This window comes from Rattus rattus, chromosome 2 (assembly GCF_011064425.1).
Source record: "Rattus rattus isolate New Zealand chromosome 2, Rrattus_CSIRO_v1, whole genome shotgun sequence".
Classification (NCBI taxonomy): domain Eukaryota; kingdom Metazoa; phylum Chordata; class Mammalia; order Rodentia; family Muridae; genus Rattus; species Rattus rattus.
In genome coordinates, this window is record NC_046155.1 from 39,397,345 (window position 1) to 39,419,730 (window position 22,386).

The 22,386-nt window shown below is 45.5% G+C and overlaps 2 protein-coding genes across 35 annotated transcripts in view; both read right to left on the reverse strand.

Annotated features, from left to right (window-relative positions):
* The window catches only part of Pdlim1 (PDZ and LIM domain 1), a 46,507-nt gene extending 44,799 nt beyond the window's left edge, over positions 1–1,708 (reverse strand). The window contains exon 1 of the mRNA XM_032891898.1: positions 1,476–1,708. Within this exon, the coding sequence (XP_032747789.1) occupies positions 1,476–1,571 (96 nt within the window). The 5' untranslated portion in view covers positions 1,572–1,708. The remainder of the gene's footprint in view (positions 1–1,475) is intronic.
* A 17,228-nt stretch (positions 1,709–18,936) lies between these two features.
* The window catches only part of Sorbs1 (sorbin and SH3 domain containing 1), a 115,599-nt gene continuing 112,149 nt past the window's right edge, over positions 18,937–22,386 (reverse strand). For all 34 annotated transcript variants that reach the window (XM_032891916.1, XM_032891914.1, XM_032891907.1 and 31 more), the window contains one exon: positions 18,937–22,041. In XM_032891916.1, coding sequence (XP_032747807.1) covers positions 21,974–22,041 — 68 coding nt within the window. In that variant the 3' untranslated portion in view covers positions 18,937–21,973. The remainder of the gene's footprint in view (positions 22,042–22,386) is intronic.

Consider the following 22,386-nt stretch of genomic DNA (forward strand, 5'->3'; position numbering starts at 1 on the left):
TGTAGTCCTGGGCCAGGCTTAGAGTAAGAGGCCCATATTGATTAAAGCACAGATCCCATGCTTGAAAATTTGGCTGGGGGCTGGGAAAACAGCTCACATCTTCTATAACAATAACAAAGAAATCTCTAGAAGACACGATGGGCAAGTGGAAAACTTAACACTGGGCTGCCTGCTCATCTGGAGTCGGATGGTCAAAGAACCCCTTCCTAGGCCAGGCCCACCTGTAAGGAAGCCTGAGTGAGTGACAGGCACCGTGGTTGGCAGAAAAGAGAAGAAGGGTCGAGATGCTTCCACAGCTCCCACCTAAGTCCTTCAGCTGATGGAGGCGTAGCCATAAGTCAAAAGGACCCATTGGGATCTTTCACTTCCATTTCCGACCCAGAACCCCTGCGAGGGGAACAAAACACATTTACAAGACTGGGGGAGCAAGTTTAAGGTCAGCTTCAGCACACAAATGTACCAAAGAATGGAATGTGGTCCCTCTGGACCAGGCATTGTCTCTCCTTAATTAAAGGATATTTAGTAACACCCCTGACCCCAGCGTGCAGCGCGAGTTACACACACACACACACACACACACACACACACACACACACACAAACCTACCTTCTATCTAAAGGGGCTAAATAAGTCTAAAAATGTTGACTCTCAATGAAATACATTCCTTGTGTTTGGCCCAGCACACATGGCCAAAGGGTGGACCTCCAAATACTGAGCCTGAGTCTAACAAGGGGCTGCATTTCAGTCATGGGTGACAGGTCTAGCAGTCTGCGATTGAGCCGCTGCCTCTCCCAGAGGTGAGACCCAGCTAAGAAGTTTTCAGACATCACCACCACACACCGCTGGTACTCTTCCCCAAAAGGAAATGGGCTTATCACCGATAAGCTGGAGGGCAAAAAGGTGATCTAACCACCTTAGGCAAGACGACTGAGGTTTATCTGGGGTTATTTCCCAACTCCAGTGTTTCACGGAGCTGAGAGCCAGCCACAGATCAAATCCGAAGAGTGTAAAATTGCTTCAGTTGTTAGCTAAATGAATCCCTTTCGCCTTCCAGGGAAACTCTTGGTACTCCTATTCACCTTCCAGGACTTTCTGTTGCTTCCGATCAGCTCTCCCCAACTCTTCCACTGTGAAGAGCAAGGCGTGCTAACTCCCAGCGCACAGAGTCTACTGAGCCCCAGGTCTCTACGCCCAGGCACAAAGCTTGTCTGCTTGCCGCGCCGCGCCTCGCTTCCGGGGCGCAGAAAGAAAACTGTCTTTGGCCTTGACTCGGCGCGCACCGAGCCCGCTTGCCCCGGAGCGCGGCGGTTAGGAAGGGATGGCGGATGGCATAGAGTGCTCGGCTCAGAGCGCACCTGGATGCGCCCCACCGCGATCCCCTCCGAGTTCCAACCTCCCCGACTTCCCTCGGGACCCAGCGCGCCGCCACCCTACGAAACCACCCGGTTCCCACGCGCGTCCCAAGACGCTCTTACCCGGGAAATGGCGAGAGGTTGCTCAAAGTCCTTGCCGCCCACGAGTCGGAAACCCCAGGGTCCCGGGCCCTGGAGAACAATCTGCTGGGTGGTCATTGCTAGGCACAATCGGAGGGAACAGACGGACAAGGCACAGAACACCACGGCGCGCGGGGCTCCCGGAGCAGCTGTCGGAGAAAGAGCGCGCGGCGCGAGTTGGGAGATCCTGGGACGGGCGGGGTCGCGAGCGAGGGCGGGGACAGATCCGCCCCGGTCGTGTCGCTGCAGCCCCGCCCGGCCCGCGCCTCCGCTCCCAGCGGGCCCGCAGGACCTCGCTAGACTCTGATCTGGAGTCAGGCTCTTCAACTCCGCCCAGCAGCCCCGAACCTCCTCCCGCACCTCCTCCCGCCCTACCCACAGCCTTCCTGCTGCTCCCAGCCGGGCACGAAAGCTAGATGAGACCTAAGCCTTGTCCCCACCTACAGTGGACTCTACAAACGGACGTGGTTTGCTTTGCCAAAAGTAGAAAAGGGTTGAGGTCAGAGCCATTTGCAATTTTGGAAACCGTAGAGACGTTTGGGAAGTGCTTTTAAGTGATCTCACCTGACGCAATTAGAAAGGCTTCCTAGTCTCATTTAGAGATAAAGTCATCCTGGCTGCCCGAGGTTAAAAAGCACCCCTAAGGCTATGCAACAACTCCGGCTTGCTACTGAATCATTCCCCAAGGCTCCTTGGGCCACCCTGGAAGTTTTCCAATGCTAATGAGACCACAACGAGCGAGAGGGGGGTTATAATTAGGCTCTACGAAGTTCCTAGAAACCTTTCCTCCAGACTGCAGTTGAAATTGGAGGGAGGGAGGTTCTGACATTTCCAAGAGTTCCATCATGAAATCCCGGGTGGACCAATGCCGGGAAAGTAGTGAATGGAAATTCCAGAATTCTAAGCTACCTAACGGTTTCTTCTGTGGGCTGCCCCCAAATAAATTCTCAAATCGGACTAAATCACAGCTTATGCTGTTCACTGAGAACTTCTTCACCCTGAGTAAAAAAACCCAACCCCTTAAGTGCCTCTAAGGCCACTCCAAGAATGATTTGAATCTGCTGTAATCTGTCTCCAACTTTGGCCTCACAGATCTCCTACTCAGAGCCCTGCCACCAAGCATACCCTTCCCCCAGATAACCCAAGGCTTTTTTGCAGATATCTTCTTGATAAGGCCATTTCTGAGAGTCATTTGAACCTCCTCCGTAGACCCCCCTTTAACTTCTGCTGCCTTCATTCTCTGCCTCTCACGGTGTAGTCTACAGTTTACTTACTAGTTTGTCCTACCCACATTCCTAAGCACTAGTTCCGGGACCAGAGGGTTTTTATCTTACTAACAGCTCTCTGCTGTGCCCCCCCACCCCCGCGCGCGCGCCAGAAATAATCTCTTGATGGCCGTAATAAGTTAGCCTACCTTAGGACCACTGACCCACTCTAGACAGCACGATTTGCCTGGTTCCCATTCATTCGGGAAACTGGACCCAGGTTGAGTGGATTTGTAAAGTGTGCAGCTCTTCACGTCCTCGTCTTCCTGGCCAATCTTTTGCGGATGTCTGCACAGATTTGCATGTGAAAGGATCATCTTGTCCCTTACCCAGCACAAAGGCCAGTGTCTGGGAATGGTTTGCTTATTTTGAGAAATCAAGTTCATTCCTGTTTTCTAGACCAGATCTTCTTAAACCTTTCCCATTTTTAACTCCTTTTCACCCAGAAAAATTTTTGCCCCAAGTATAAGTAAAATACATGAACATACCAAACATTTACTAAAAAATAAATAAATAAAAACATAAGTCCGTTTATTTTAAAGAATTAGGGCAATGATTCCGTCACTAAGGTGTTTGACTTAAATGGGCAGGAACCTGGATTTGACCCCCAGAACTCCTGTGGAAGGCTGAGCTAAGGCACCAGGCATCTGAAATTCCAGTCACTGCAGGATCAGAGGTCACCAGGTCAGCTGGTTCAGTTTGCTTAGTAAAGTTCTAGGCCAATGAGAGACCCTGTCTCAGACAAAAGGTGGAAGATGCATAAGGAACAACACCAAGGTTGTCCTCTCAGCTCCATATACATATTCATGCATATGCATAAACACACACACACACACACACACACACACACACACACACACACACACACGACACATATGCCAAAAAAAATCTTTTTAAAACTGTTCTTTGGTAAACACACAATTCTACTATTTCTTAATGACAAAAGCAAATTTACCTGCTACTTATGCGTTAGACGTGTTTATCCTTATTTTGACATAAAGAATTAAGCCCTGACTGAATATTGGATATGACAGGACATAAGAGTAGCTTCACTGTTTTTCAGAGTTGATCGCTATTTTGATTTTATAATTGTCAGTGCCAAGATCGCCACTTTGCATCCTGGCACAGCACAGAACGACAGGGATGCGCCTTGGCACACTTCGGAAATTGTTGGGAATTCTGTCTTCATCCCAGCTGAACATTAATTACACCATTCCTTATGAAACTCAAATCATATAGAAGAAAGGGAGGGAGAGGGGACAGGGGGCTTATGGACAGGAAACGGGGAATGGGAATAACACTTGAAATGTAAATAAAGAAATATCCAATAAAAAAGAAAGAAACTCAAATTGACAACTCAAATAGCAATTTATTATGATTTTTACATTTGTGTGTGTGTGTGTGTGTGTGTGTGTGTGTGTGTGTGTGTGTGTGTGTAATCATGCCTGTGAAGGTCAGAGAACAGTTTATGGAAGTCAGTTCTCTCCTTCCATCTTGTAGGTTTCTGAGTTCACACTCAGTGATCAGACATGATGACAAAGGCCTAAATGTACCCAGTGGATTCATCTCCCTGACCCATGTGGTTTTAGGTTTCACACAGGGTTTCACTGTATTCCGATGCTAGCCTTGAACTTGCAGAGATTTGCCTGCCCCTGGCCTCCCAAGAGCTAGGATTTTAGGCAAAAGCCACCATGCCTGGCTCTGTATGACCATGTTCACATATAAGAATAACTTCAGTCAATAACCAATGTTTTAAATTTTCTTTTAAAAAGGAAGGACACAAGTGCTTTATGTCTCTGCAGAATTTGGTGGCATCAACAAATGTCACCCATTTAGCAGTCTCAATTATTTTGGGTCCTAATGAGAAAAAGTTGAAAGATCACAGATCCTGGGCTCTCCAAGGGCAAGACCTGCCTCTTAGTCACCCTGGGTTTCCTGCTAGCATGAACTGTTGCACTGTAGGTGTCATCGGTAAGTTTTTACTGCACACAGCTCTGTTTGTAGGCAGATTCAGGGAGAGGATGTACTATGGACTATCTATGAGGGCCGTCCCTGGTTGCTCTGTTATTAAGTATCCTCAGTGGTTCAAGCCTATAGAATAAGACCTAGTGTCTTTTAAAAAAGGAAAGACCTGTGCATATAGCTACTTATAGCAAACAGCTCAAATAAGTAACAAACACCAAAAAGGGAGGCTAAGTGTATTATGGCCATGTGAAGAAAAAGTGAGAAAATGACAGCCCCCGAAGACTCGGAGAAAGTGTTTTTCAAACTATGTCAGGAGTGGCCGTGGCTCTACAGTGCTGTTTCCCCGATGTGCAGGAGGTCTTAGGTTCGATCCTCCAAAAAAAGTTTAAAATATGTAAAATGAATAGACCAAAATTATTTATATATCATGGCTTTTATTTAAAAAAAAAAAGCTATATCTAGCTGGTGGGGGGCGGGGACCTACAAGAAAGTTTAAAAGATAACTTTGCACTAAGGAGAATTTCTAAAGTGGATGATGAAACTTTCAGGGTCAACCAAATGTCTTCAGCTCCTAGGATGTGGAACAAACGGTAGTCTTTCTTAGGATGGGGACCTCATTATCTGATCTCCCCTTCCCCTCTTAAGCACCTAGTGCTAAGCAGAAGACAGATATTCAGAAAACGCTAGCCAGCTGCCTTGCTCATTCATCCACAATTAACAGTTCTCTCAAACCCTAGCTTGACTCCTGCCCCATTTGGGTCAAATGACCTTAAACAACCCCTGAACTTCAGTTCGCCTTGTTATTGTAATGCATTCCATAGAGTTTGTTGTCCTAAACACCCTTCAACAAACATCTGGGTATTGAGAAAAGAGAGGAGACTGCCAGAGGAATGGAATGAGGTGGAAGAAGAGGGCCAAGAGATAATGCCCAGAGAAGCTGAGTCGTGGGAGGGAGCACAGTGGATCTACTTGCCCTCAACTTTTTCCGAAGCAGATTGGGCTGCCTGCTAAGGCTTTCAGAGATTCCTCCTCTGGCCTCTGCTGATCTGGCCACGCCCAGGCTCAGGGTTCGGGAAAGTACTGAATCAAGAAACCCGATCTCAGTTAGGTTGGAGGGTGTGGAGGGCTGTGCTAGGTTCCAATCTACGTATTGTCACTTACTTTACACAAGTTCTGGACTTGCCCATGGAACTTGGCTAAGGCCACGCTGGTTGTGACCAAACCAGGACTAGCTCCGGAGCTCTGAGGCTTTTACCGGATCTCCTCCCGCCAGGCTGAGTTCTTCCAGTCAAGGAGTGGGAGGAGCTAGACCTAGAGTCCACTAAGACCTAATCGAGGCTGGAGTCATCCGGACAGCGACAGGATTCATGAAAACTCTGGACTCAGAGTCCCTGGGTGCCGGGTACAAGTGCCACTACCTGCCTAGGAACCTGGTCAAATGACATCTCAGGGACTTGCAACTCTTCCGTGAAAAGAACCGAAATGTAAACGTAAACTCTGTGCCTTGCAAAACAAACACAGTTTGCCCACAGATCCTAACCCGTTCAAGTCAGCTCTGCTCTTAGGTTTGCGTGTCCCTTGCGGATGCCCCGCGCTCTACTAGTCCTCTAACACCGCTGCAGACAAGCTTGGCAGACAGACTTTTCTTCTACTTCCTGTTCTTCCTAGGAGGGAACTTTGAAGTGGCAGCTCAGTATGAGGTGCCTCTCAGATTTCAGTAGCGTAGAGCGTGCTCCGTGGCACCTCTAGCCATAAGGACACCAGAGAAGCTGACCTGGCTGGTGTACCTTCCGGACTGGGGAGGGTATGAACCTATGAGTTGGCAGATCAGAGGCCTGCCAATGCATAGAAGAGGAAGAATTGAGCAGTCAGCCCCAGGGGCCCCCAGTGGGTGGCCCACTGGTCTTTTGGTTATCATCACACCTGGAGAAGTGGTACTGCTTTCTGAGGCTGAGAAAGGCGTGTACCAAAAAGAAAGCAGGAAGGAAAAAAAGGAAGGGAGGGAGAGACCATAAAGACTTTAAGAAAAGGTCACATTAATATTGTCCAGTAACATTAAAAATGTACAATATTGTACATTAATATTGTATAGGTGGTACAAACCTGTAATCCTAGCTGGTGGGGGTAAGGGATTGACAGCAAGAGGATCAGCTTTAGCCTAGCCTACATAAGACCCTGTCTCAAAAATTAAGCATAAAACAAAAAACAAAACAAAACAAAACACAGTTAACAATAGAACCACATTTTTCAATTTTTCCTAACTTGTATAAAAATGGCTGTGGGCCACACACACACACACACACACACACACACACACACACACACACATCTTATCTAGAGACACTCCAGAAGTCTAAATGTGAGATGTCATCACACACAGAGCCATACATTGATAGCCTCTCCATGGAAGAGATGGTGCTTGGGGTCAGGCCCTAACTCAATACTCAAATAATGCAGTTCCTCATTTATTAAACCATGTTCTTGTGCTAGAGTGTGTGGGGACACTTTGCGTATGCTAATAGACTTCACCAAGGTTAGAGCCCAAGGAATAGAGAAGCAGAGGAGCAGGGCTATAGAATCCGGAGGAAGGGATAGGTACTCAGAATTACCAGAGTCCTAGAAAACCCTTCAAGTCCTCCTGTCACAGAGGGGAAAACGGCCAGATCTTCCTGTCCCACTGGCAGAGTCATTACAGGAGCAGTTGAACTCATGAACTCACAGAGGCCTGTACAAGCTCAACCCCCCCTCACCGCATAGATGGGGGAGGAGCTCAGCAAGCCACACCCCTAACTGAGGAACTGTGCATTTTGAAGGTGGTTGGGATAGCGAAGTGTCCCCTGGTAGGTTCTCCATGTTCCGATTGATAGCCCTACCACTAGAATCAGTGAGTAATTAAAAAAAAAAATAAAATAAACAAAACAACAAAAAACCAGGCTGTTGGAGAGGGATGTGGCTTGTGGTGTGTCTGGGAGGACCTAGAGGGGGAGCGAAACATGGATATAATCAAAATACGCTGTGTAAATGTATAAAGTTTTTAAGTACGAGCAAAAGCATGGGGAGCTTAAGAGAGGACTTAGTGCCTAAGAGCATTTGCTCTTCCAGAGGTGTTTAACTCCCAGCACCCACAAGGCAGCTCACAGTCATCTGTAACTCCAGTTCCAGGAGATCCAGTAACCTCTCCTGGCCTTTGTCAACACCAGACAGACATGTAAACAAAGCACACACATGCCCCTACAATAAAAATAAATCTAAAATTAATTTTTTTAATCTCTTAAAATAGCAAAAAAAGAGGCCAGTCTAGACAACAGATAGAATGAGCAAGGCCTTAATGGGGGTGGGGAGGGGTTACCAGAATAGCAGTATTGGGTAAGGAGCAGGTTAGAGATTTTGGTAGGTGGGCTCTGAGTGCCAGGGAGCCAAAGGGCCATACGGTGGGACCAGGCAATGACTTTTCCCCCCTTCTCATTCCACCCAGCCACTCTTTGTGAATCCATCCTTTCCCAGCCAACTTCATTTCCTCTCAGTGTTGGCCTGTGCTGCTGGCCTGCTCTGGCCACAGCTGATACAGAAGCTGACTATTTATATCGTTTGAGGACAGACAGAGGACACTAGGGCAGTTTCCATGAGGTCAGGGTTGCTAGAGGGTGGTTTCCCCTCTGCTGCGACCTACCTACTTTCTGTGGGCTTTGGAATTCTGTTACTTCCAAAACTCTGTTCTTTTGTGTCTCTGGCCATTCCTTGGGTAACATCAGCACTGCAGCTCAGGGGGATTAGAGTCAGAGGCCAACTGATAGGGATCATGCTGACTCCAGGTACTGAGGTCTGTTTCCACATTCCAGAAAGGAGAGGAGGCTCAGCCAAATCTATTGAACAATATACTCATAGATCATCTGCTCTTGTCCTCAGGCCAGGCCTTTTTTTTTTTTTTTTTTTTTTGGTTCTTTTTTTTCGGAGATGAACCCACCAGGCAAGCGCTCTAACCACTGGCTGACTAAATTTAACACCTACCTATTGGCTATGATGACTTATGAAGCCCAGAATGTAGGAAGAGAGGACTCAGACAGAGGTCTAAAGATAAAGAGGACAGAAAAAAAAAAAAAAAAGCAAGATCAGGAAAGAATTATGAAGATAGTCATAACCTTGGCTAAACATTAGCTCCCTGAGAACTGTTCCAGGCACAGTAGCAGGAGCTTCTGATTCTAAACCTTGGGATGTGGAAGCAAAAGAATGGTCAGCCTGGAATACAGGAGATACATGAGAGCTTTTTCTTTTTTTTTTAAGAGGAGGGAGAAGAAGAGGAGGAAGAGGAAGAGAAAACTTTGATACTGTCTAGACTATTTCTTTTCTGTCTCTGTCAGCAGCTAGCTATTTACTGAGAGAGTCTCATTTGTTTTGTTTTGTTTTTATTTGTTTGTTTTAACGAGTTCTGCGTATCAAACCAAGACAGGAGCGGGAATGACTATGAACTTCAAAACAGCAATGTCATAAAACAAAGAAGACTGCAGAAATATTAAGATTAAAGAGAGTAGAGACAGCCCACATGTGATAGCCAATGCGTTGTCTTGTACTGAATGTGAAAACTGTTATTTTGTGTATTGAATTAATACACAAAATCAGGTACATCTGGTAGAGTAAGATATCGTGTTAATATTTAACTTGTTGGTTGGTATAGGACTGTGGTCATGATAAAAGAATATTCCTAAGCCTTAGGAAATACATACTGGCATAGTTAGGGATAAAGGGATTCAAGATATATAACATATTCTCAAATAGTTAAGAGGAAAAAACATGTGTATATGAGTATATATGTTGAGTTGGGATTGGGAGACAAAGAAAAAATGAGGCAATTCATTAACAGTATTTTTTTTTTTTTTTTGGTTCTTTTTTTCGGAGCTGGGGACCGAACCCAGGGCTTTGCGCTTCCTAGGCAAGCGCTCTACCACTGAGCTAAATCCCCAACCCCCATTAACAGTATTGTGAGGGATAATCTTAGCTGTGCACTGGATTTGGAATCAGTAAGAGACACACCTCTAGATTTGTCTGTGAGAGTACCTCTAAAGATCTACTTCAAATGGGTGCTCCATCCCATGGGTTAGGATCTAGGGCTCAGTAAAGGGGAAGTGGGGGTGAGAAGCCAGGTGAGCACCATCACTTATCTCTCTCTGCTTCCTGACCAGACATGGTGTGAGCAGCCACTCATACTCCTGCTGTCTTGCCTTCCCCACCACGATGGGCTGTCTTACTCTGATCGGTCAAAAATACACTCTTCTTCCTCCAATCACTTTTGCCTCTAGTGATAGCAATGAGAAAAATAACATGCAAATGGTGAGCTCACCTGAAGGATATATAGACATATTTTCTTCTTACAGCTTTTCTGTAATCTTGGATTTATTTACAAATAAATTTTTAAAAGGAAAGAAAGTAAGAGAGAGAGAAAGAGAAAGAAAGAAACAAATGAAAGAAAGAAAGGAAGGAAGGAAGGAAGGAAGAAAGAAAGAAAGAAAGAAAGAAAGAAAGAAAGAAAGAAAGAAAGAAAGAAAGAACAAGACATGGGGCTGGAGAATAGCTAACAGTTAAGTGCACTGACTGTTTTTTCCAGAGGACCTGGGTTCAATTCCCAGCACCCACATGGCAGCTCATAACTCTGTACCTCCAATTCCTGGGGGTCTGGCACTTTCACAGATATACATGCAGGCAAACCATCAATGCACATAAGATAAAAAGAAATAAATTCTTGTAAAAAGAAAAAAGAGGCTATGTTATGACCAATGGTGCTGTGTTCCATAGCTCCCTAAATTTCTAAGTTTAGGACTTTGCTAAATGCAACAGGGCTGCAAATGTCAGCGCAAGTGATGAGAAAAGCCATCTCCAGAAGACTGATTTGAGTGAAGGCCTAAGGAAGCTGAGTGGGGGAGTCCATCCAGCTATCTGGAGAGAGAGCATTCCAGGTGAGGCAGATAGTGAGTTAAAGGTTAAAGGAGAGAACAGGATTGGCCTGGTAACCAACAAGGAGGCCAGTGAGTTCAGGCTGAGTAAGGGAGAAAGAAGAGGAAGCTGAAGTTAGAGAAGACAACAGCCCAGCTGGACAAGTATCTGAAAACCTGGAGCAAGAGGGGTGCCCTGAGGGCTGAGTATAGAGGATTAATAACACAGGGTGTATTTTCACACATCCTGGTTACTGTATTGGAAACAGATGGAAAGGCTCAGGTAGCTCCGTTAATAGAGTAACTGACTTGCAAGCATGAAGACTTGAATTCTGTCCCCAGAATCCATGTGTAAAAGCCAGGTGCCGTGGCATATGCTTTTAATCCCAGAGCTGGATAGATGGAGACAGGTGGGTCATTGTCTCACTTGAAGGTCAGCCTAGCCTACTCAAGTAAGAGACCCTGTCTCAAAAACCAAGGTAGATAGCTCCTGAGGAAGGACACCTGAACTTGCCTTGAACTCCATACATATGCATACACACATGCACTTGCACATACACATATGCAAATGCAAAACCAAAAAAAGAAAACAGATGGATGAGAAGGCAAGACACCAAAGCTGGGGATCTGTGGGTGAGCTGTTAGAGCAGTGGTTCTCAACCCATGGGTTGCAACCCCTTGGAAGGGTTGCCTAAGACCATTTGAAAACACAGATATTTACATTGTGATTAAGAAATTAAAATCAAAGTTACAAAAATAATTTTATGGTCCGGGGTTCACCACAACATAATGAACTATATTAAAGGGTCATTGTGTTAGGGAGGTTGAGAATCATTGTGTCAGAATAACCGAGGTGAAAGGCCATCATTGACTTGGATCCAGGGTAGGGACAGGGACATTAGTGCCTAGATTCTGCCTTTATTTTAAAGCACTTGCTGATGGATAGGAAGTAAAGCACAACAGACCTATCAGAGATGATTCCACTAAGTCTGGCTTGGCCATTTCCAGGAGAGTATGACATGCTTCCTGCCCTTGGAATAGAGCCAGCAGAGCATGAACCTCTGTGCGTATTGATGCTTGTTGTAGGCATAAGACTTCTTTGTATAATAATGTACATATTTTCATGTTCTTCCTTTGAGGAATGTCCTCTCTGTCAAGATTAATCCCTCCACGATAATCAGAGATAGTACAAACCTAGGAGGTGAGGGTGTGGCTAATGTCTCAGCAAAAGGTAAACACTGAGACCTTTAGGACAGCCCTTAAGGCTGTGGGAAAGAACTCTGTAAACATGAGTTCATACATATACAATTTCTATGCAAAATATAAGGATGCAATATGAATTGTATAAGGAATTTCACAGATCTAAAAGAAGATGCAGCTGTACTATGAGCCAGCTTGTCTGAAAGATACCAAAGAAGGAGATGAAGAGATTTAGGGAATGGTGATCAGAGGGCATGATCCCACCTAGCTCAGTCTTTTGCTTGTGCTTTACAAAGACAGGCAGATTCCTGAGTTCAACGTCAGCCTGGGACAGAGGGAGTTTAAGTCCAGGCCCAGGCAAGGTAATTTCAGGGCAGGGTCCCACCCAGCTAGCATATTGTCTGTGCTTAACAAAGGCAGGCAGATCTCTGAATTCTTTTGCAGCGTTAAAAAAAAAAAAAGTGCTTGCTGTCTCCTTCTACACATAAAGTGGTGAGGTCTTGGGATGGTGATTCATGAGATAATCAAAAGGGAACCTGGGTAATGATCGAGTTGATATGTAAATAAAAGACTGGGATTTTGATCTGCAAGAGATCTGCAGAAAGTTTTTAGAATAGCAAGAGAAAGCGGTCTCTAGCAGAACACACACACACACACAGAGACAGAGACAGAGAGACAGTGAGAGAGAAACAGAGAGACAGTGAGAGAGAGAGAGAAAGAGAGAGGGGGGGGAGAGGGAGAGGGAGAGAGAGAACAACACTCTGGAAAGCTGTCTTGAGCAGAACAAAGGCTATTAGCTTCGAAGCTGGTCCTTGGCATGACTGAGTCTCTTTGGCTACAGGACAGAATTGCCATTAACTGAAAGCGTGGGTGGGTGGGACAGATGCAGCTTTTGAAAATGTATATTCTTAGGGGAATTTAGTTGCAGAGGTGTTGAAATCTCAGACACTCATTAAATCCTTCAGTTGAGATGTGGAGCAAGCAGTTTTGGTAGGAGTCTATGCTCCAAGACAGAAGTCTGGGCAAAGGACCAGCATGTAGGAGAGATTAAAAGACCACAGATGAGAAGGGCTCCTGGGAGTGGAGAAAAGCTGCAGACAGTGGGTGTGGGAAATGAGCAGGGAACAAAGGAACCAAGGAGGTAGAGTAAGGACTAGGAGAGTGACTTCCTGGAAGTCAGTGAAGAGCATGCCAGGATGAGGAAGGAACCATACTGTGTTCAGTGTTGCCCAAAGACAGATGTAACCACGAGACTTAATGCTATGACAGTCACTGGGATCTTGAAGAGAATCCTGACTGCACCGAGCTCAAGAGGGAATGAGAAGGAAGAATTGTAGATAGCAAGCATGGTCTGCTCTTTTGAGAAGTTTTCCTATAAAAGGAAGCAGGGAGATGAGGTCATAGCTACGGAGATAGAGACAGGGTCAAACACAGATTTGGAGGGGAAGTTGTTTCTTTTCATTTTTGGCTTTACCCTTTAAGTAAAAAGGAGGCCCAAGCTATGTCTACAGGGTCATGCAAGGTCACCGTAATTGTCCAGGGGACTTCATTGATCCTAGACAAACAGGGCACCATTGTTACTCTTCCCTCTCTAGCCTGACCTTGCTCTGAATTGACCCTTTAATGCCTCTGTGTTGGAGCTTAACTTCCTGTCTATCACATATCTTAATGTGACTGCCTTGAAAGCTCTATTCTATGTCCCCAGAGTCTTTCCCCTTGTCTCATCTGTCTTTTTTTTTTTTTAAGTTTTATTTATATGATGAGTACACTGTTGCTGTCTTCAGACATACTAGAAGAGGGCATCGGATCTCATTACAGATGGTTGTGAGCCATCATGTGGTTGCTGGGAATTGAACTCAGGACCTCTGGAAGAGCAGTCAGTGCTCTTCAGCACTGAGCCATCTCTCCAGCCCATCATCTGTCTTTCTTCCTCTTTAATCTCCTACATGTCCTTTTAGTTCTATATCTACTTTTTAGTTCAGTGTCTACTGTGAGCCCTCCATCCTTCCCCTTCATCCCCAATCTACCCCATGGGCCAATCTGTGACTCTTGAACTTCTTCCTTGATACCTTGGAATTCTCGAAACAGCACCCAAGCCCATTCAGTTACAAGTAGATTCCCAGCTAAAGGTGAGGGAGGAGTGCGCTTCTCTAAATGTACAGCCATTTTGTAGGTTGGAATCATTTTATCAAACGCTATTCCAGAGGGTGTAGTCACTTGAAGCAGGTCATGAGTCCTTACAATGAGCAAGAGGGAGGCCAAAGGTAATTCTGAGGAACTGACAGGTCCCTGTTGACTGACAGGTCCCCTATTGACTGACAGGTCCCCTATTGACTGACAGGTCCCCTATTGACTGACAGGTCCCCTGTTGACTGAGCAGCCAGTGTGTTTGCTTCAAAATCCCTGCCTTCAAAGGCCTTAGCCTTTGATCTAGCAATTCAATTTCTAAAAATTTAGAAAAATGTAGCCATTCGGACACTAACAGCATGTCAAAGGTATTTATCACACAGTTCACCATGATTATAAAATATTGTAAAACACAGCATATCAACAGTAGAAAATCACTAAATAGTCCACAGCTCATTAATTCCAAGGAATATTAGTCATCAACCTTGTGATACAGAGGTCAGTCATTGAATAGTGACAAAAGGAGCTCATGACACAGTCATCAATCAAAAATCACTGCCTGCCTACAGGCATCACATCTGTGTAAGACACAAATAGAAGCTGCAGCATAATTGTGATAAGTTACATACACCCCCCATTAGCTCCTTAGAATGTCAACTAACAACTGTGTCTTCTTTAATCTTTATTTATTTTTTTAATACGAGTCTCTTATTTATATAGTCTTGGTTTGTCTCAAACTCACTATTGTTTACATTTTGCTTTGCTCTGTCTTGGGTATGTTTGTTTTGTTGACACGGTCTCACGTGCCCCAGGCTTGCCCTGAACTCCTGATCCTCTTGTTTTCACTTCCTCCATGCAGTGATTAGAGGTGAATGCTACCACTCTTGGCTTACCTTCTTATTTTGCTTTGTTTTATTTTATTTTATTCAGTGTTTCAGTCTCTATCCTAGAATGGGCAGGGACTCACTACATGCCCCAAGCTGGTCTTGAACTCAGGGCTGTCCTCTGCTTTATAGATTACCGGGATGGACTGTATTGTTTCCTGTAAGCAACAGGAAACGAAGCTAAGACAAGGGCTTACGGGGACCACAGATTAGGCTTCCAGGTCATCAAGTTACACACTTTATAGTGCTATTTGGAGCTGATTCTTTTTTTTTTTTTTTTTAAAGATTTATTTATTATGATTCTTGACTCTCTTCAGACACACCAGAAGAGGGCATCAGATCCCATTACAGATCTGAGCCACCATGTGTCTGGGATTTGAACTTTGGGAGACTTAACCACTGAGCCATCTCCAGCCCCGGAGCTGATTCTTGATCTCCTCCATTCCACAGATCTGCCTGACTATTTTGGAGACAAATGAACTATCTGAACCTACTCACGTTTTTGGATCTGATGACATCTGCCAGGGTCTTGGAAAAGCAGATGTGCGTCACAAGGGACTCACCATGTGCTGCGTAGCCATTCAGGTCTGCTTGTCATCCTTTCTACCTCTTCTCAGTTTCTCTTAAAATCATTTGTAATACAGTGGCCACTCTGTTTTCTGGGGTTGCCCTTTCCACTGTTCTAGCTGCTTCTGGCTAAGAAAGGCAAGTGGAACAGAAGACATTCTGAGACCACACTCTTCTATAACTTTAGTTTTGAGACAGGGCATTGCTATATAGCCACAGCTGGTCTTGAAATCACAATTTTCCTGCCTCGACCTGTACTTCTGTCTGTACCAGCCACTACTAACACTCACTGCATCTAACTCATAAATCAAACTATCACAGGCATGTGAATATAGGTAAAAAAACACCGACAGTATGGAATGTCTCCTTCCAGTCCAAGCCATTTTCTCACCAATTCATTTTACGAATGACCTGAATCAAGCAGTTAACTGTCTTTCATTTGTCTTGAAAGTCGTTGGCTTCTCCGTGCTAAGACTTGGCAAATAAACCCATTTCTAGCTCCCTTCTGGAGAGCCCGTTTATTTTTAGCATGTGGTGCATTGGTGCTATGCCTTCACGGTCACGATGGCTTCATGCACTGGATAGATGTCATCCTCCGCTGAGGTCCTCTCAAGGTCTGGATCAAAGCACTTCAGGATATTGTTTCCTCCCAGCAGCACTGTCCCAGCCGTCACTGGGACAGGATAGTAGGGTTTCATTTTCCAAAGACTGCTAAATGATTCTCCAAGGCTAGGTGCCATGAACTCCATGATATAGGGACTGACCTACATGGGGTAATGATGGGAATGATGAACAGAAAGACACATGCACAGCAAAGCCAGGATCGGGTGGGACCTGTGCACTGATGGAAACACGCCAGCAGTAGCCTGGAAACTCAGCATTTTTATTACATACTGCACAAATCAGGAGTCGGTTAACTAATCTCAGGATGGGGGTCTCTGTAGGGATGAAGTCCCAGACTGCATTCATCAGGGATGAGGAAGCTGTAGTTGATACTTTTATGTACACACACACACACACACACACACACACACACACACACACACACACACAGAGTCAACATCTGTACCTGGACCAGAAGGTGGCCATGTGTCTGAGGCATTGGGTTCCTTCATAGCTGTGCTGTCAACAAAACACTCATGCAGGACTTACCCTGTCCCACATACTCAAGGGCCCATTGATATTCAATTCCCCATCCCTACTTTTTGGTTGTTGTTTTGAGACAGGGTGGTCTGCTCTGTAGCCCTGGCTGTCCTAGAAGTCATTATGTAGATCAAGCTAGCTTTAAACTCACAGAGATCTGCTTCTTGAGTGCTGGGGTTAAAGTGGGTTCTTTATGCCATACACCAGTCTGGCCTGTCACGTCTCTTTTACAGGTTTCAGCGGGGCTGCCAATCATTTTTTGGTATTTTTTTTGTTGTTGTTGTTGTCAAAGTGGCTATTTCAGAGAAAAATAATCCAGGTGGCAGGCGAGGGGTGTAGCTTAGTTGGTAGAGTGCTAGCTTTAGCGTGCATAAAGTTCTCAGAGTTCCATCCCCAGCATAGCATAAACGAGGCACGGTAGCATACAAGTGTACTCTCGGCATTCCGACTCTGGAAGGATTAGAAGTTTAAGGTCATCCTATCCTCTCTATGTAGTGAATAAATCCAGGAGGAGCCTATCAGAGTGTGGAATTGTTTACAAAGGAAACCAGATAGAAGCCCCACTGCATCTAGCGTTGGAAGGAAAACTAGAAATGAAGTTGGAGCGGCCCCCACCCAAAGGCTCTACCCAGTAGTCAGAAATGTAGTCAAGCAAGACCACAGGGCCAAGAATAAGATAAATACAGCAGAGACGGTTTGAGTTCCTGGATTTGCTCCTGCCAGAGGCTACGTCCAACTCTTTTTTGGTATGTCTGCACACAAGCCAAGAGTGTTGGGTTTCTCACTCAAGGAGCCTTCAAAGGAGTGACTTTCTAGACCATAACTGTGTGGTGAAGAATCAATCCCTGGAGCAGAACGTGCTGAGAGAAAGCAACAAAGGGCGGTAGATCACAGTGAAGATCCAGAAAGAGCGTAAGGAATCGGCCAATGCAAAGCAACAGCATGGGGGCGTGGGGGACGGGCTGGCAGCCATTTAGCTGGAAAGTGGAAGGACACTCTCTTGGACTTGGCAGGGCTATAAGGTGGTACCTTAGGGAAGCAACATGACATTCTCCAAAGGTCTGAAATGTTCCTTCTTAGGACCAACAGGTCTATTCAAAACAGCATCGTTCGTTCCCTCTGGTAAAAAGCTGGCAAGAATCACACACTTGCATCATCCATTGAGAAATATATATTTTGGAGCTATATCTAAACCCTATTAAAGAAAACACAAGACTGCATGAAGCCATGTATGCTTAGTATGCACAGAGACACAAACATGCATTCATTTCACTGAGAGAAGAAAACAGAATGCCAGAGTCAGGGCAGCAGTCCCATCCTATATAAAAGGTGACCAAAGAAAGCCTTGCACAGAGCAGAATGAAGGAGCAAAGGAAGAGAGGAAGGAAGGAAGCCAGCCCCTTTTGGGGAAAGGGTCTTCCAAGCACGAGGACTGCTGAGCATGGAGATCTAAGGCTGAAGGTGCTGGATGATGTTCAGACCCTCTTCTGGGGCGAGAACTAGCCACCACATGAGACCATGGGTGAGGCAGAGGAAGGGCCGAGCTTCTGGTCTCAGTCCACAACCAAGAGAGTATACGATCCCTTTGGTTGCTCTGCCACGGCTGGGGGAGAGTAGGCAAGAGAGAAACCACCAGGCCAGCTACAGTTACTGCAGTGATCTGGGCAAGAAAAAAAAAAAAAAAAAAGGTTACGAAAATACAAGTGGTTGGGTTCTAAGTGAAGTTTGAAAACCAGACGGTGGATTTGGGCAGGATGGAGGCACAGAGGAAGGTTAGCAGGTCTGTGAACTCCCCAAGATGGAGAATGACAGGCTCTGGAAAGCAACCCTCTCCCAGCCTGTCTGAGGCCCCAGGTCACTGCCTAGTGCAAACTACTATTTGGAGGAGGGCAGGCCAAGGGAGAGGACCCCATGCATACACACAGCAGACTCCACTGGAATGAGATGTAGCTCACAGCTACAGAATGGCTATAGGGGAGGTGGTGGAGGAGGGGCAAGGACTGGGATGTGAGCTGAGTGTTCTGATATACTTGATGTGGGGAGAAAAACCAAGCACTTCGCCATAGCAGAAAACACACAGTCCCTCTTGATCTTTCAAATACTAAACACTGTGTTTTCCCACGCTTTGAGGAGCAGACTGAAACTTATATATACTTCACAATGTTTCGCTTTGGCTCTTGAAGACACAGAATCATTATTCTTGTTATCAGAACAATTAACATACTTTAACCAACTGACCGAAGAACACAGGCTATGCCACTGAGAAAACTGAAGGAGGAAACCCGGCAGCCACTGACTGAGAACAAAGAGAGCTGGAGCAGGGGCGGGGCCTCACGGGAAGAACCAACCAATGAAGGGCGAAAACACGAAGGTGCCACGCAATTCCGAATAAAGTTTATTAAATAATATGTACAGCGAAGTAGTAATTCAACATGTCTATCAAATCAATCCACGGCAGTAAGGAAAAACAATAAATGAACAGAAAAACCTGTGTCTGCGTAGTACACGTGCTTGGTGTGCAATTTAAATGCAATACTCTAATAGGTTACATAGATCGGTTTTGTTTTTTTCTCTCAATAATGTCTTCTTTTTTGGTAGTAACCTATTCCAGCAATGTGACTTAATACTACTGCAGATAAATAGGACTGCAAACGTAAAACTGCAAATATGATATGATAGCTGTCTTCTCTTCCCCAGAGAATGAGTGAATATGTTAACAATTTCCCAGGACTATTTTTGTGCTAAAGGTCTGCAGGTGAATTATTCGAAATTCCTTCATTTAAATAAACGTGTTGGGGGGGAGGGGGACCCTTTGTGACTTCATTTTACTCCCTTTCTGCTCAACTTTTAAAAATTATTTCTTCTATACAAGGTAGGTACATGGGCTCCACAAAGTTAAACATACATTACATATTTACAGTCCCACTTCTCAAACGTGATTTTTTTTTTCTTTTCTTTTTACTGATTCCAGAGAGAGACTGCAAAAGGTGAGTAGCTGGGGGCTTGCCTTTACCTGGAAGCACGGCTAATATATCAAAATGGGTTGCACGGCACGCCGCCAGTTAGTTGCGCTTGCTGTTAATAAACCTGTATAAACATTTCAGCATAAAAATAGGTATTTTATATTACTAAATGTCTGAAGACAAAAGAGTAGTTGGGAACCTCCGCTCTCCTGGTTCTTTTTTTTTTTTTTTTTTTTTTTTTTTTCATACGTCGGAAGCGGGAGAGATCTGACTAAAGATGGTGGGTATACCTGGATTTGGAAAAATGCTCTGTGGGAGGCTCGCAGGGGATGCAAGGGTGGCTTTTATAAAATGGTTTTATTTTCTAGCTGTATTTAAAGGGGTGTTTAACATTACCTACTTCATCAAAACAAAAAAAACGCCCCTCAGGAAATTTAGATACAATCACGCTAGTCATGGTTGGCATCTAGGAGAGAGAGCAACTGCATCCCGAGTGAGTAAAAGGACATGTGCATTGTAATTTACTTTTCCTATGTCCCCTTCGAGAGGGGCAAAGTAAAACAAAGAAAGCAGTGCAGTTGGCTGAGGAAACTGAGCTTGCAAAGCAATAGGTCTTTCTGTCCAGGCAGCTTCTACCCCTTCAGTTCCATTCCATTTTCCCTTGGGACTAAAGGCTCTGCTCTGTCTCAGTTAAAGTCTTGTCTTCCGGAAGAGGCAACACATTTATTTCCCCATCACCATTTACATTTCAGTGCGAATCAATGCGTGGCGGTTTCTTTCCCGAGGAAAAGAACCTCCTCAGAGAATTATGGCTGACGGGTGATGGCGGAGGTGGGAAATTAGGGTCCCATGCTATATCTACGGCAGTAGGTGGTCACTGAAGACAAATGTTGCCGACTTGTGAAGACTCCAGACTTTGGGATAGTGCTTAGGGTGACTCTGAACTACATGCAGAGAGTCAGGGTTCCAGTGTATACCCCATCACCCACAATCTGGTATTTGTGACCTTGTACATGTATTTATGGGTCTGGAAAAAAATTCTCAGTATTTCCAGACACAAACTACCCTCAGACAAGGGTTCTCCCAGCATCCCAGTTGTTTAGAAGTGAGCTATGGGAGCGGAAAACCTGACCGCTTTCTAGTGTCCCCTCAGGAGAAAAACATCCCTTCCTCACACCCTCTGCACGTATCACAGTCTCTCTAGATTGGGCTTCTTCTCCTGTGTTGTCCACTCAGCTGAGGCCCTGGCAGGCTCAGCTTTGGGAAGAGGCCACACTTATCTTTGTGTCAACTAGGGATCTAACAGAGAAATCAGAGTGGTGACCCAGGTGTCAAAGGGTCCCCTCCTCACAACCAGGGCTCACAGAGGACAGACTTACGGCTACCACCAGGAGGAGAATTGCTGCCTCATACCCAGGCCGGTGTGTAATACTTGAGTTCTGAATGGAGGCCTCACTATGTGCACCAGGACTCCCAGGCCTGGGGTGGAGAGGAAGCAGGGGAAGGACAAGAGAAGACAACATTCTGGGTGGCATTCAAACTCCACAGGCAACACAGGAGGCCCAGAGTCCCTCCTGGGTCTGGGAGTGTCTTACTCATGGTGGCCCTGCAGCCAGCTTGCATCTACGAATGCTAAGAGAGCTACTGGAGACCAGGCTGTAGCCTATGGGCTCAAGTGTATCAAGCCCATACTAAACCAAAGAAGAAAGGCACAGCCAACCCTGGCTAGCCAGTGGTAGTGACCAGGGAAGGACACACTCCAAGTGACTTGCAGAGCCCCAAGGTGGCTTCATCACATGGAAACACAAATATAACCCATCTGATCTACCTGGCCACCTGCTCCCAAGCTCAGGACAGTCAGTTTTCTGTCTGAACATCAGGGCAGTAAAGGGTGATATCACCCAGAAGCTGGGGGCTAGGGCACCTGGTCTGCACCATTTCTTTACCTGGACCTCGTCAAGGTCTGAAGGAAAACTTCAACAACCCAGACCGGCCTCTAGTGTCCCTTGAGGTCTGCAGGCTCTGGGGTAGCCAGGAATAGAGGCAGGAGTTGCCAATGATGCTCAGGCTTGGGACCTGTGGAACATGGACAGGGACTGACTTATCCAGCCCCAACGGACCCCTTTTGAAATGGGAATGGGTAAAGACCGGACACATTTTTTGGCTAATGTTGCTCATGGACACTACTCCAGATCAGATTCCATAAGCAGCAGGGGCTAGAGCAACTCCCAGAAGCAGCCATGTAAATACAGATGTCTTCAGCAGATAGTCAGTCCCTGATACACGGTGGTTTTTAGACATACTTCTCTGTTCCTCTCTTTGAATTCTTTCTTTACCAACTGATTTCGTTTTCCTACTGACTCGATATTTAAATAAAGAGACCAGTTCATGAATGATGCTTCATCTTCTGATAAAAAATAATCTCTGTGCTTTTCAGTCTTCTTATAGATATAAAGGTTTTACATAGTTGCCTGGAAAAGTGCCAAACTGCCTCGTCCTTCTCGAAGTGCCTGTAAGAAACGTAACAGAGACAGACCCAGAATGAGAAGGGATATACCACTGAGTTCAGAGACATTCGGGAGACTCTGTATAGTCCCCCCTTGGTAACAACCTCACACTGTGATCTGCAAAACTATATCATTTGGGGTATAAAATGATGGGCAGTGAGGAGGAGGGACCCAGGCTCAGAGGAGGCAGAATCTGAACCCAGGTCTTCTGACTCCAGTCCCATTGTTCTTCCCAACATTCTGTCCTTGCTGTTGAAAAATGCTGGGCCGCTAAATCTACACTAGGACGCCTCAGAAAATAACTGAGGCGTGTGCAAGGGAGATTCTCATCCCGAGACATTTCCTTCA